The sequence below is a fragment of the Dermacentor variabilis genome, chromosome 1, assembly GCF_050947875.1.
Source record: "Dermacentor variabilis isolate Ectoservices chromosome 1, ASM5094787v1, whole genome shotgun sequence".
Lineage (NCBI taxonomy): Eukaryota > Metazoa > Arthropoda > Arachnida > Ixodida > Ixodidae > Dermacentor > Dermacentor variabilis.
The window spans coordinates 62,457,069-62,471,985 of record NC_134568.1 but is presented as its reverse complement, the minus strand read 5'-3'; the positions used below and the strand labels follow the sequence as shown (position 1 = coordinate 62,471,985).

At 39.9% G+C, this 14,917-nt stretch overlaps 1 protein-coding gene across 2 annotated transcripts in view; it reads right to left on the bottom strand.

Moving 5' to 3' along the window:
• Cad74A (cadherin 74A) overlaps positions 1-14,917 on the bottom strand; it is a 109,010-nt gene that overhangs the window by 75,668 nt on the left and 18,425 nt on the right. For both annotated transcript variants that reach the window (XM_075688062.1, XM_075688068.1), the window contains exons 18-22: positions 10,642-10,820; positions 9,361-9,487; positions 7,005-7,150; positions 1,063-1,198; positions 15-245 (exon numbers count right to left, since the gene is read on the bottom strand). In XM_075688062.1, the coding sequence (XP_075544177.1) occupies positions 15-245; positions 1,063-1,198; positions 7,005-7,150; positions 9,361-9,487; positions 10,642-10,820 (819 nt within the window). The remainder of the gene's footprint in view (positions 1-14; positions 246-1,062; positions 1,199-7,004; positions 7,151-9,360; positions 9,488-10,641; positions 10,821-14,917) is intronic.

Below are 14,917 nucleotides of genomic sequence, written 5' to 3'. Positions count from 1 at the left end.
GACACTGTACCTACCAGATATTGGGCTGACTGAAAAGAAGCTTCCTTGGTCAGACTCCGGGATCTTTGCAAAATTGGCAACAGCAGCATGGGTGAGGGGATCACGGGCTGTGACCGTGAATATAGTGGAGCCAACTGTAGATTCTTCAGGAACAGTGATCTCAATTTTTGGGTTCGCAGGAGTCCATGGAGGGGCAAAAATTGGATTGCTCTCACTGTGTGCTTGAATGTATACAGTGACCTCCACTGCAAAGGAATGTAAACAGCTCCCAATAAAGTACAGGAATTAATTACCTTGGTCTGTTCCTCAACACACCAGCAATTATAGATGTCAAATTAAGGTCACAGCCACCATCCCCTCTTTCCCTAGTATTTCAGCCAACTGCCAGTAAGAGGAACTAGTGTCACAATTAGTCCCAAAATCAGTAAGCAATAATTTTAGTACTTTGTACACAAATTATGTTCCAGTGGGGCAAGGCTATGTCTGTTGCACTTTCATATAGACAGCACCACATCTCTAATAGGTTTTCCACAGGTTCACCGAAATAGTAGCAGCCAGAAAGCATATTACATAAACATTCTGAGCATTCTGCCAGAGCCATGGGGATAAGACTTCAACAATGCTATAACTGGGACAACATACTAGCGAAAAACATATTAGCAAGGTTTTACTGTTTTTATGCAAAACTTCTATATGTGCAAACTATCAACTTGGCTGAGAAGGCTCGGTTATTTCTTTGTCAAATCACCTGTTTTTAAGTGCACTGAAGTCTGCTTTTAGTTTCATGGCGTTCTCATTAAATGTTAGGTTATGCGGAACATGGCTCAGTGTAAAAAACAAAATTTTTTTTTTCAACAACAGGAATCAATGTTTGTATATTTTCCTCCAAGTGCTCAGAAAGCTAGCAAAGTGACAAGAAAGTTTTGTACCTAGTTACTGTCTTTTTACACTGGTAGACAAAGACAAAAAGACAGCTTGTCTAAACAAACATAATAGCTGTATTTCCAAGCTTCTAAAATCTTTTAAAAGGAAACACACATATGTGCATTCACACACACCCACCTGCAGTTTTCTGGGGCTGAATGGCACCATTTTGATCAACAGCAGCCACATTAAATGTAATTACTGAAGCTGCATTGTAATCCAAAGGGCTGTTTACTGTAATTTGGCCAGTCACTCCATTTATGCGAAAAGCATTCTAGAAGAAAAAAAAAAGGTGCACTAAATTACGATCTTAAATTGATTTCTGAGTAGTAATTTTTTGAGTGAATTCTCTAATTCAAACATGGCAATATGTATCACAGTTGCACATAATTACACATGCAAGCCAAGTGGCATGACAAGAACAAGGAAATACACATTCTTTATGTTCTGCATTTCTCAAATACAAATACCATCCATATGTTAGGCATCCAGATAACTTTATGAAACCAACACAATGACCTTTATCTGATAGACTGTCCACAGTAACAGCTGATCATAAACTTTAAAGCGCACAGATTTCTTTCTCAGTTGTTGAAAGCATCCCGAGGTTATATGTACATCTGCTGTGAAAGTCCACATGCCATTGACCTGAATTCACTTCTGAAAAAGTAGAATTTATTCATTTACATTGCTAGACACTTTCAGAAAAACAAAAATGCTGCCGTTTCACCATGTCTGCAAAGCGAAGCAGTGGTAGTGATAGTTTGCATGGTAATATGCATACTGGATCTCATCGTGTGTCCCACAGTACCAGTTACAGAAAACATTTACAGTGGCACCCAAACAATCTGCTCAGAAGAACCAGAGTTTGGTTCCACCTCCTTTGTATCCTGTGGTTCACTTTGTGCCACATGGTTTAACTTTACTTCGTTCACATCAGTGCTAGTTTATGATTACTGCCTCATGTACTGTAATGTGCAACACAAGAGCTGCCTTGTGAACCATTGTCGCTTGCTCTTTGGGCTCACACTTGGTTAATGTCTGGTGGCATAGATGCTTAGAGTGCCGATTTTCAAAGTTGAGGTCCCTTCTCTTCATTATTTTATCGCCATAATGACATGACAATGACCATTCATCACTGGAATTATCAACAAATTTTTGTCCTTAAGTTACCCCTGTACTCCACAGAAGAATCATCTCTATAAAAGTGAATTTCCTAATGACAATGCTCTCTTCTATCAAATTATCATAATGTTCTTCAATCTCCTCTCCACATGCAATGCCATAAAAGCGATTGCAATTCTCAGAGGCATAGATCACTCCAAGACTGCTGTTTAAGAACAAGATCAGTCCTTGGGTGGACAATATCGAAAACTATAACTCTGCAAGGCCCAAACCCAGTTGTAATAAATGAAATGCATAATCTGCATGGTGTTTATGACTTCAAAATTAACTTGTGCTACACACAGATGGCCCCATTATGCAACAATATTATGTTTCGATAACCACTAATGTAACACAAAGGTAAATATATAACTTGCTTTACGACAGTGCTACACAGGATGTGGCACTGAGTCACTTAGGAAAACACAAATTAGGAGCGTATCTTTTTTTTCTATGAAGTCAGGCTTTGCTAAAATGGACACATTGGTTCCCAACAAGGAAACTGTATAAAATGCAAGTCATCAATAATAATAAGCCTCATTGACACAGAATCTCATTAAACAGAACCTCAAGGGACCGGAGAAATATGTTCCGATAAACAGGAGTTCTGTTGACTAAGGAAAATGTGCAGAGTGCAGCACTGTACGCCATACACCGTCTTAACACTTAGAAATGTTAGGAAGCAAGGAGTTAACATAGTAGCTTGTTTGTCCCGTGGCTTGGGTGCGGTCGGAAACTTCTGGATTGGCTATACCTATAGGCTTCATTAGTTTGGGTTTCAAGAAGACACCGGTGATGTATCAAAGCAAAAACATTGCCCTTATTGCTCAACTCAGTGACTGAATTAGCACGAGGTCATGCTGGTGGATCCCAAGTTATCAAATGGCACGTTGTAAGGCATCCAAAATGCTAAATTTCGGTCGTTCTTATTTCAGTCATCTATGGGGCAAGTGGTAGTGCCAAAATGTTCAGAGTGCAAGCACTATGCAGTAAAAATCAATAAAATATTTGCTTGCTTGAGTCTTTGCCACCACATTTTAAAGATAGCCTATGAAAAAATAACAGGGTCCGTATTCACAAAAAATTCACCGTTAATTACGATACTCCCTAATGCCAAATTCGAGCGCAGCTCCATATGTGTTTTCATTTCGTGATATAATGGCTGGTGCGGACAATCTGCCTCGGGCGGCATGTTGCAAACGCAGCGAAGTGAGGCGCCACTGCCTCACTAATCTGGAGATCTTGAGAACCAGCGCGTGGGTGACACGTGGGCACCCAATTCACAGCAGCCACCGCCGGCAGACTATCCAGATGACGTGCACTATCCCGGCGCCATCTCGTAGCCACCATCGCTGCACTGCGCTTTTCCTCTCACCCTTTCACCATACCCTTCTCCTCCGATTTCTGCCCCATGATTCTGCTGGACCTCCTCCTCTGCTTTCCTCCTTGCATCTTTCATTCCCCGCCGCGCTCCACGTTCACTTTCATCATTGCTGTGCTCGTTCGCTCGGTTACGAGGGACAACGCCAACGCTCGCTGCAGAAATGGGCGCCTAAGAGCTGCGCTCTAAAAAGTTATGCTATAATTGTTTTAAGTGCAAATTCCAATGTTGATGCCAGATGTATTATCAGAGATGGCCAGCCAAAGACAAAGCACTCACGAACAGAAAGCTTTGTGAATTCAGCCCCTGATCTTGGCTTCTCCTGAAATAAATACTTTAGAGCTTGCTTCTATGGTTCCGTTTACAGACAATTGCAAAAATTTAGGTTCCGATGAAAGAAAGTATTTTTGCATTATCCAAATACAAAACTTATCAATTTAGGGGCTGGTGTGCCATTTAACCATCAATTCCTTTTAAGCGATTTCAGTTTGCTGAAATTCTATTGTAAAAGAAAGATAGGAAGAAAATTTATCCAGAAGGGAACATCGCAATTTAAGAGGGAACCACTTAAATACATGGGAATGAACAAATCATTTCTTTACATCCACAGAAACAGTTTTGAAGAGGTTTGTTGTATTTAAAATGTACTGACTGTTAGCAACAAATTTTTTTAAACCTAATTTTCTTCACAAAGATTGCACGAAATGCAAAAATACAAAGAAGTGATACAACACGCTTATAACTCTAACTCAGCACTAGGAAACAATACCACAATTATGTAAACCACATCTATTAGGATAACTAAAGCAGACAAAGTTGATATATTACACACCATTCTGAAATACTATATCAATAATTTGTAGACAGGACTTTTGAAAACTCAAGTAGATGATTCAATGATTTTATGTAAGCTAATATATCATATTTGTCCACTTTAGAAAATTTATAAGACACAGTTAATGTAATTGTGATATACCTGTTTTTTGTGCAGTTACAGTATTGTAAATTTCATGCTTCAAGTTTATTTATTTAACAATTTCGGCTAAAAAAATTGAAATGGTTGATCAAGTGGACCTGACAAAAATGTGTTAGCATTGATCCTTCGCTCAACGTTTAGCAGTCTCCTTGCTGTTTGCGCCACTTTACCTCAGCCTCTACTCGTCATAATTCGGCATCTGCATTACGTTCAACTCGATTCAACTAGACTTCTGCCTGATTTATAGCAGGGTCTACCTGACGATTAGCCTGCTTCGCTTCAGCCTCCCCTTAACCGACATTGGTGCTTCTCCTCAGACCCTGCAGCATATTTTCGGCCCTTCGCTTCGGCTGCTGCCGCCAAATGAGCCTTACTGGCTTTTTCTGATTCAGCCTGCTGTCGCATTGTCTCGGTCTTCTTTCGACGGCACTCCTCAGCACAACTTTCCATACCGCTTGTTGACAGCACTGCATCCATTTTAAACTGTACTCAAACACACGTGCCTTCACAAGACATGCCCAAACCAGTAAAACACCACAGGCAATCTGCCAAGTACACCACAGTGCACCACAACGCGATTCTCTCCTCTTCCCTGGAGGTCTGCCAGCTGTGAGCACTGAAGTGTGACATCACGCACCACCTGTATGTTTAATGGCTTCTAAGGTGTGACATCACACCATCATGTCCCTCTTTCACACACCCTCTCTCACCTCCTCTCCCGCTTCCATTCATCCTCTCCACTTGCAACGTCACATACTTCACTCCTCCTCTCCCACGCCATGCGGTAACCAACAGACACTGCCGGGTTCTCGTTTGCATGAGCATTCTTATGCTGACTCACTAAAAATTTCGCTTTTAGCAATCAGTACAATTTAGCATTCTCTATGAGAAAAAGACGAAAACTTCCAACCCGCAAGACCAGACACGGTTGGCAGAATGGGCTGATAGTGTCACGGCAAAGCAGACGCCCCCCACGCTAGCCCACACCGCTGGGAAAGAAAAATCCACTCACTTGACAATAAAAGTTTTCTCTCTCTCTCTCTCTATGCAACACATTTTATATTTAACATATGTAACTCATTTCATTTAGGTCATTTCGGTGGTTTTTGACTTCTTGTGTTTTATACTTGTTTGAATTAGGAAATCAGAGCTGGGCCAAGCTAAACTTTCCTCTTCAGGTTTGTTTTTACACATAACTGTGTGTACCAACCTTCAACAAAAGCTAGGCAACCTGAAGGGCATTTTTCTGGTCGTCCTTGTCCAACGCATTAGTGATGCGAACACTCAGATGGACTACTGAACTCCTACAATTTCTCAGAAGAAATCCTACAAAGCAAGTGTGTTCGAGCCAAAATCTCTGGTAGGGTTGCGTGTTGTTCACATGGTGATGCAGTTTTTAAAAGCAACAAAAGTTCATTAATCAGCTTTTGATGCACAGTTCTTCTTGTATATGTACTACTAATCAGTTCATGGCAGACTTATGGGCTGTTATAGACAAATGGGAATCTGTACTGGTTGGACATCTTGTCACTATGAATGAATGAATGCGTAAGTGCACTTGACAGGCACACAAGTACATGACTGGGACAGCCTCGAATAAAGCTTACACTAGTCAGTGTGACTAGTCCTCAGCACCATGAAGCAGAAGGTGAAGTAGATTTTTATACCCACATATAACACAATACTACAGGAGCAGCAGTATGGAATAAAGCAAGAAATAAATAATGGCATACAAATTATTAGCACAATTGAAATATGACAATACAAAGTGCTCAGTAATATGCATCACAACAGAGTATAAAATTAAATTTAGCAGTAAAATAAAGTATACTAACGTGTTTATAGAGGTAAGCTGACATTGCTGCAAGCTCATTGTGTACTAACTCAAGCTCTATCAAAGTGCATCAAAATGGTTCGATCTTGGCATTTAGTACATAAAAAGTACATTGGAACTACAAACGAAATTGAAGCATGTAAATTTGAAGAGCTTCCACTCTCTCATTCGAGGCTATTCTACACTCAAAATACAGGGCTTATAATGTTTGCACAGGGTAGTCAAAGTCCCCATTATATCGACGCTGTCCCCCCCCCATATTAATGAAACTAAACTACTATAAGAGGCACGCAACTATTTTACTCATTTTTACCACCTCCATTATCCAGACAGCGAGTTTACATATTAATAAGCCAGTAGAAAGGTTTGGTTCCACAAAAATTCCCCGCACATCGTGCAGTCCATGATAATGAAGGTTGTAATTACATAGTATGGCTGTAGATATACAACACACCACATGCATGAAAGAGTTACTGGAAAAAAATTTAATACCAAGCACCTGTTTTATATGTAAGTAACTTCCAGATATGTCTGGAATCATCAGAAAGTATCGCACTTTCCGCGACCATCTGACATCTCAGCAGCAGTAAAGCTTTGAGAAGGGGGCATGTAAGGTTTATTTGAAGCATTGAACAGACTATTATTTGCAACAACAGGAAAAGTAAACAAAACATGACACTGTGAATGCACACATCTTTATGGTTGTGATTGTGTGGTATACTGACCTTATAGTTATATGTGATGGTTGAAGTGACTAAGGATCCAGTCTTGTCCCTTGCTATGATAGGTTCTTCAATGTCATAACGCACCTTAGCCCCAACATCAGGATCAACAGCAGTCACATTCAAGACCTCACGTCCAACTGGTAGACCTAAAGAAAAAAAGAAAAGAAAAAAAAACAAGGAAATGACAGCTAAAATAAGCTTAGCACATTTTAAATTGTCAATTTCACCATAAACAATGTTCTTTCTAATTTTGTTTTCTTTTTTAAGAATACAGAAAAAAGCTTGAAGCACAGTTTCACATGCACAAGATTATAATTGTTTTGCTAAATAAATATATGGCAGTCTTTCTCTACATTTGCTCATCTTTGTTATTCAACAATTGACAACTTAAGCTCACTAGAAATTACAAGCTACCTTTTAGATTACAATAAGCGCAACAACAGTTCATTTTTCAGTGTCTTTTCATGCTCTATGACAATAGCTGCCAGTCAAATTTGATTTTAGTTACTGTTGTTCAAAACTAAGTAAATGTAACCATAGTGATATACAGTCTGCTCTCATTATACAATGAACTCACTTTATTCAAATCAGCACTTTATATGAATTTTTCTGTGTTTCCAACTATAGTGCATGCATTTAAGACTGGTTTTTAGAACAGTGGCGCCAGACTACACTTCGTATGAAGTGTAAGGTGTACTAAAATTCTGCTACATGTCGCACAAATAATGAGAAGGCACATCACTGATGGGTGCTTGCAAGCAGTAAGCTTTTGATGCAACATCCTTAGGCAGTGAATGCAGTACTGCAATGCAATTGGCTAGTTTTTCCGCAAATGACAACTCCAGTTAATAAAGGCTTGTTATTATGTTATCTAAATGATGCTGATACTAGGAACTGATAATCACACCTTGTGATGTTCAAAGTTCGACCCTTTGAAACACTGCATAGTTCCTCATAAGGCTTTATCTTAATCCAGAACACACATGCAAATATGAATTCAAATGCAGACATTGCAAACTATATCTTACATTTTTTTGTTCAAAAGTGTCAGGAATGCTCACACTAGCTTACTGTACATACCCTTTTCAGAAAATGGATTGCAGTAAAGTAAATTAGCAGGTGCAAAAAGAGTCTTCGTAATACCTTGCATTTCCCACTCATTTTCCAACTTCATCTTTGTTGTGCATAGTTATTCAAGACGATCATGAGAACAATTTGTTCACATGCACAATTTCCCAGTCTAATTCATATTTATTTTGACATATAAGTACATCTCGGTCAACTTTATCATTTGCAAGATCAAGCGCTTCATCTCATGACAGTTAGTAACTTCTGATCCCATGCAGCACCAATTTACGTCTGAATATTTATCCTGTTCTTCAGCTGCTTCAACTCAAGATGTCAATGATTATGCATAAATTCTCAGAAGCGCACATACATAGAAGTCTTGTATTTGAAAGTTATGTAAATACCAGTTCCATTACATTTTCTGAATGCGATAACTTGCTTTTAACTAAAGTACATGCCAATTATGAGAGGTTCGCTGCTGCTTAATATGGAATCAAATTATGGAACTTTACACCTTATTTCTTGACACCTACCTACTATAACATGTAACATGCGTGCCATATATGGTAAATTGTAATCAGCCACAGACAAAGAAAGTAAATTACACTGCATTTAAATGAAAGTGCAGTTTGTCCAATTTTACTGAATTTTATTAGTTATTGATAATGCTCTATTTGTGATAGTATCCGTGGTAGAGGGGTGCCTTCTGTGTGGCCCTCTGACTCAAAGCAGGCACTAGCCACCATTGGAAAAAGGACCTCCAATGATAACCAATGCAGCATAGGATTCAATGTAAATCATTCTGTTCTTTGCATGCAGAAAAACACTGCAACTTTACATGGGTGAAGAAAGAATAGAAAGGTTTTTCCACCATGCACCTATACTAACTTGCCTAAATGTCAGCTGTCCATTGCAGGCCAATTTGAATTATGGAAGAAATATATGACCCTTCAGTCACGATTTTCTAAGTCATGAAGTTTCTATAGTTTTAGTCAAAATTGATTCAATGTTTGCCCCCCTTTAGCTTTCATTTAACAAAACTTCTAGAGGAAGATATCAGATAATAAAGTAGCAAAACTTTCTCTGATACTCTCACTCTCTGGTTCATGCACGCTTTCAAAGACAAGTTAATTGTGCTTTCATGCAGCAGTTGGCAAAGAAAAGGGCTTATGAGCCCATATGGTCGAGAGCCTTATAATGGGCACAAATATGCACATGTTTGGAAAAGCTTACTACCCAAACTTACTACAACTCCCCCCCCCCCAAAAAAAAACATAAGTGAACGTACTTTCAGTAACCCAATGCACATAACTGTCCTTTGAAAAAACAGGTGGCTTGTTGTTCACGTCTTGCACAGAGAGTGCCACTGTTGTAAAGGCTTTCTGTGGTACCACACCTCCATCAACAGCATACACCTGTAGATATATATATATATATACATACACATAGAAATGTTTTCATACAACAATTACATTGCGTGCTCACACAGCACATCATTGTGGCGCAGCAAAAGATGAGGGCGCCTTTTTATGTTGCTTCTGTCATCCCTCGTCTTTTGCTGTGCCAAAATTCTGTCAAGTAAAGATGATGGATTGGTTGACATAGAATAAAGCAAGTGCTAAGCCTGTACTGTTTTGTTCTAGCCAATCTGTTCTTGGTGTTTTTTGGTATAATAACTGACCATGCTTTATGCACTAAAGCAACTGTCAGACTGAGATGTACCATAGTAGAGGGCTCTGGGTTCATTTCGGCCAGCTGTAAATTATTCACATGCAACCTAATCGTAGTAAACACAGAAAACATACAAGCACAGTAAATAGGCACTGTAACATTCTACACCCTATCGGAATGCAGTAGCCTCTGTCAAGAACAGGACATCTGGACATGTGCTCATCAGCAGAACACTACGAGTGTCACGCCTCCGTGGTGGGTTAATTTTTCGGTATGTGCCCACAAAAGATTAATTTTGAATGCTAGAATCCTCAGAGAGAGAGAGAGAGAGAGCAAGAGAGAAGAATTTGTTTACAGAAAGGCAAGCAGCCTGAACTACAGCATGCCTTGGGCTATTACTCTACACTGGGGAAAAGAGAAGGAAAAAAATCATGCATGATGATGATGGGAGAAGGAGGTCCGTATATATGTACAAGTACACAATGTTGCGGCATCTCTAAAGCCCTGCATCTAGCTCAGTAGCTCGTAGAAAGACTACAGCTGCACTTGTTGCCTGTTAGAAAACTCGGGACACTAAACCACACAATCTGTTCTTCTGTGTCATTGAAATATTTTCAGTACAGCACTTTGATGATTTTATTATAGTCGAATTTACAGGTAGCAAATTTTCATTTTTACACAACCAGCTTTCATTGTGAAGTATTATTTCTTGCAGATTAACATAGCCATGCTTCCTGAAGAAAGAAACATAGCAAACAGAAAACACTCAAATAACACTCACTTATTTAACATGAACACACAAAATATAGAACATTAAATTCAACATGCATTTTTAGGTATGTGCAGTATGCACGCACAGAGCAGGTAACAAGAAGCATGGCAGCCCCACAAAGCTTACCACAATGTGGTATGAGTCTCCATTCAACTCCCTGTCTAAGTTTGCATTCGTTGATGTACTGAGGATTCCGGTCAGTTTGTTTAGAACAAAGTTGTCCCTGGCACCAGAATCAATGTAGTAGCTGATGTTGCCATCTGGGCCATCGGGGTCAGTGGCCACTAACTGGATAACAGAAGTTCCTGTAAAAAATGTGACACTGTTATGTATGACAAGGAAAAGAAAGCCTGCAGGAGTTACATACCCCCAAAATATGCAGTGCTTCTGTCCAAGCATAGTATATGACATTTTATAAAAATATGTGAAGTGCCCAGCTAACAAAATTACCTAGAATGCCTCGCAAGGTGGTACTGATGATGCGGCTGTTTTTTGAAGGGAGCTTTCCACGTGATGAATGAATGGAAGGCATGAAATACAATATCTTCACTAATGCCTTTTCGTTTGCCACTGTTACAAAATAAGTAATGCAATGTTGTTTGATTCATACAACACAGCAGTACTTGCATCACAAAGGGTACTTCAAAAGTTCTGGGTCAAGTAAGTGAACACTGCCAAGGTTAGTCTTAGATGTTTTTCAAAATGCACCAAGCATTTTTGTTTTTTGCAATATGCTTGTTCTCACATAATTAACCTGCTCAGGCACGCCGTAATTGCCCTTCACACACCCTCTCACCCCTGACCTCTGAACTACAAAGCACTTCCTTGCCCCGGCAAATGCTCAACAGGTCTACTACAAGTTGCACATAGGACCTTTATTTCTGTGGCTTCTCAAGCCTCAAGATCGGCGAACCACCATCCAGTCAACCTAACCCAAGATACATGAGGTGTATCTGGGGCTAATCTTGGGTCATCCATACTCTGACCATCTTTTATATGCTGCACAGTGTGGATGAGCTATCGTCACTTCCTGACTCCCACTTGCTGGGTGAGCTTCGTGCAAGCCCAATTCCACATTACTATGTGTACCACCCAATATGGGGCATCTGCCATGGCGAGTAAGCACTGAATGGCTCATAGCTCACAGTTGAGAGGGTGCCCAAAGGGTGATACAAGAAGGCTATAATCAAGGCGTGTCCTGCAGATGTGTGCTCACTTATTTGACTCCCCCAGGGAACATGAAGCAAGGTTTGTGTCGGATGTACAGCTTCGATGCGGTAACAAGTCGTGTTCTTGCCATGACAGTAGTTCCTGGAAATCAAACTTGGCAAACGACCCTCAACACATGCAAGCAGGTGAGGATGTGCAAGAAAATTGATCCCCACAACTATGATGGAACATTCCAAATCCAGAACTTTGAAACAGCAGGGTTCCTTCAGTACATACTGATCAGTAGAAACATAATGGTGGACTGTGTACAACAATAAAGGTTCCCTATACAACCTGCGAGTTCTCTTGCACACAATCACTTTACAATTATTACTGCTTATTGATAACCAGCATGGTAAAACTTCTCCACACAACCGCGTAGAGTGCCCTAAAATGCCGGTGCGCAAGAAAACAAATGGTTGCCATGACTACATTCATTTATTTTTTCTGGAAACATGATGTCAAACCTATACTCACTCATTCTTGAGCACACCTGCGCCTCTTTTATTGATGTTCAGACACATTCCTAACCCCCTCCTTCATAATAAGGTAATTTGCTATTTCAGAATCATGGATGAATTTCAAATACACATCAAATGAATGAATGACCTCATAAAGGATACATGTCAATACACATTAGATCCAACATGATGAAAAAACACAATTATTAATAAATAAATTCAATTCTTTTTGACACATTTGTTACCATACTTCCAGATTTCCAACACATGGAAACAATAATGTAAAAGAATAAGAAGTGGTGGCATGAACATAATGAAATGTATTTCTTTCATTACTTTTTATAATGTATAAAGGTTATAAACAGGAATACGGTGCCTCAGAAAGGCTGGCCAATGTTTCGATAGTAGGACCTATCTTCATCAAAGGCGGCCTCGTCATCCTCAGCATGTTAGTTTTAAAGGGTTAGTGCAGTGACGTCACATGCGGTTGTTGTCGGTGGCGGCTGGTTGTAAAGAGAGAGAGACTTCAAAGAGAATGAGCACTGTCGCCTGACGTCTGTGAGCGTGGTTCCCAAGACGAGGGGACAAGAGCGGGGGAGTGGGAAGGCGGGGAGAAAAGAAAAGAAAGAACAGGAGAGAAAAAAAGGGGATTTCAAATCTTAGTCGCCGGAATGACATTGTTATTAAGGAAGCAGATAAGTGTGGAAGTATAGTTATTTGGCCAGTAGAAAAATACAAGCATGAGGCTTACAGACAACTAAACAACCCAGGGCATTACCGTAAGCTAGATAATTATACGATCCGGCATTATCCTACACAGTGACAATTACCAACAGGCTGAAATCACTTTTGGCTGATGAATTGATAACACCGTCAGAATAGAAATTTCTTAAACCAAACAACAAAACTGCCAGGCGCTTCTACCTCCTTCCAAAAATTCGTAATATTCCACCCACTGAACTATACACCACTATTATCCTAGGTCGCACGATAGTATCAAACCACAACTGAGAGAGACAGAAAGCATCTCCACATGTCTTAACTGCTTCCTTGGTGACTTGCCAAAAGCACTTCTGCCATTTGTAGAAGATACACCCCACCTGCTGAGAATTATGGAGGACATTAATACTAAAGGCACACTACCCCACAACATAATTCTCGCAACACTAGACGTCACGGCCCTGTACACCAACATTCCAATCCCCGATGGTTTATCTTCTATAAAACAAACGCTGTCAAAACACAATGCACAACACTGTACTGAAGTCTACTTGTCTCTCCTTGAATTAGTTCTAACACATAACTACTTTGAATTTGAGGAGATTTACGACCCACAGATACATGGTACAAGCATGGGTACGCCTTTTGCAGCAATCTACGCAAAGATATTTATGGGGATTCTAGAAACAGATTTCCTATAACACTGCACTGGCAAGCCCCACACATACCTACGATAGATAGACAACATATTCATAATATGGGGTCATGGTCAAGACAGTCTAGATAAATATGTAGCATTTCTAAACTCTTTTCATCCAGCAATAAAATTCACATCAGAACCTTCAACTGAGCACATAAACTTTCTGGGCACAACAATATATATTGACAATGGAGCGCTAAAGACAACACTGCATAGGAAACCTTTCGATAAACAACAATACCTAGAATATAGGAGCCACCATCCCAGACACTGCAAACAATGCATCTTTAAAGGCCAAGCCACATGACTACGTCACATTTGCGTTGAAAACCAAGACTACATAGACAGACTCGATCACCTTAAAGAAACCCTATCAAACAGGAACCACCCAAACAGTGACCTTCAAAAAGCCTACACCGCTGCAACCAAACTCAAGCCAAGGTCCTCAAGCCCTGCCCGAGGATCACAAGAACAACAACGCCTCTTCGTATTACTAAATTCTCAAACGCACTCCCAAATGTGAACAACATCCTCCATAAATACTACACAATTCTCATCAGCAATCAGAAACTTAATAAGATTTTTCCCGACCCGCCCAGAGTAGCCTAGACGCAACACTAATTTTAAAGATATTCTTGTGCATGCCCAACTAAGGACAAAGACAAAGTTTCAAACCGGTCCCTGTGGCGACTCCAGGTGCTCTACATGCAAACATATTCAATCTGCTACTACAGTAAAAAGTACCAGCGTCGAATTACTCCCACAAAATAACTTCAGGTTTCACCTGCACATCAAGCAACATAGTCTACTGTCCAGAATGTGCCGCTTGTAGCAAACAATACATAGGTGAGACTGGACAAGAAATTCATACAAGATTCAACGACCACCGTGGGGATACAAAACACATAAAGCAGTAGCCAGCCACTTTAATGAACATGGTCATATATTCGACAAAGCAAGGCTCTATGTATTACAAACGAATTTCCATGCACCTCGCGAAAGGAGATACGGAATCATACCACATACACAAGTTTAATTGCCTATACCCAACGGGAATTTGGCCCGTGGCAACTTAGAATCTTTAAAACTTTAAAAGCGGTAACTTAAATATGAAATTCTCATATCATCAACCAAGGCACAAAACACATTATGCCACCAGCTAACCTTAATTCTTAACCTTACCTATTCCTCAATTTAAAAAAAAAATTTTCCTGCCTACCACACAATTTAATATACTCTTTCATGTTTTTACATTTATATCAACTGTACGACCCCCTTTCCCCAAATACGCCTGCTCCCGTCCACTTCTGCA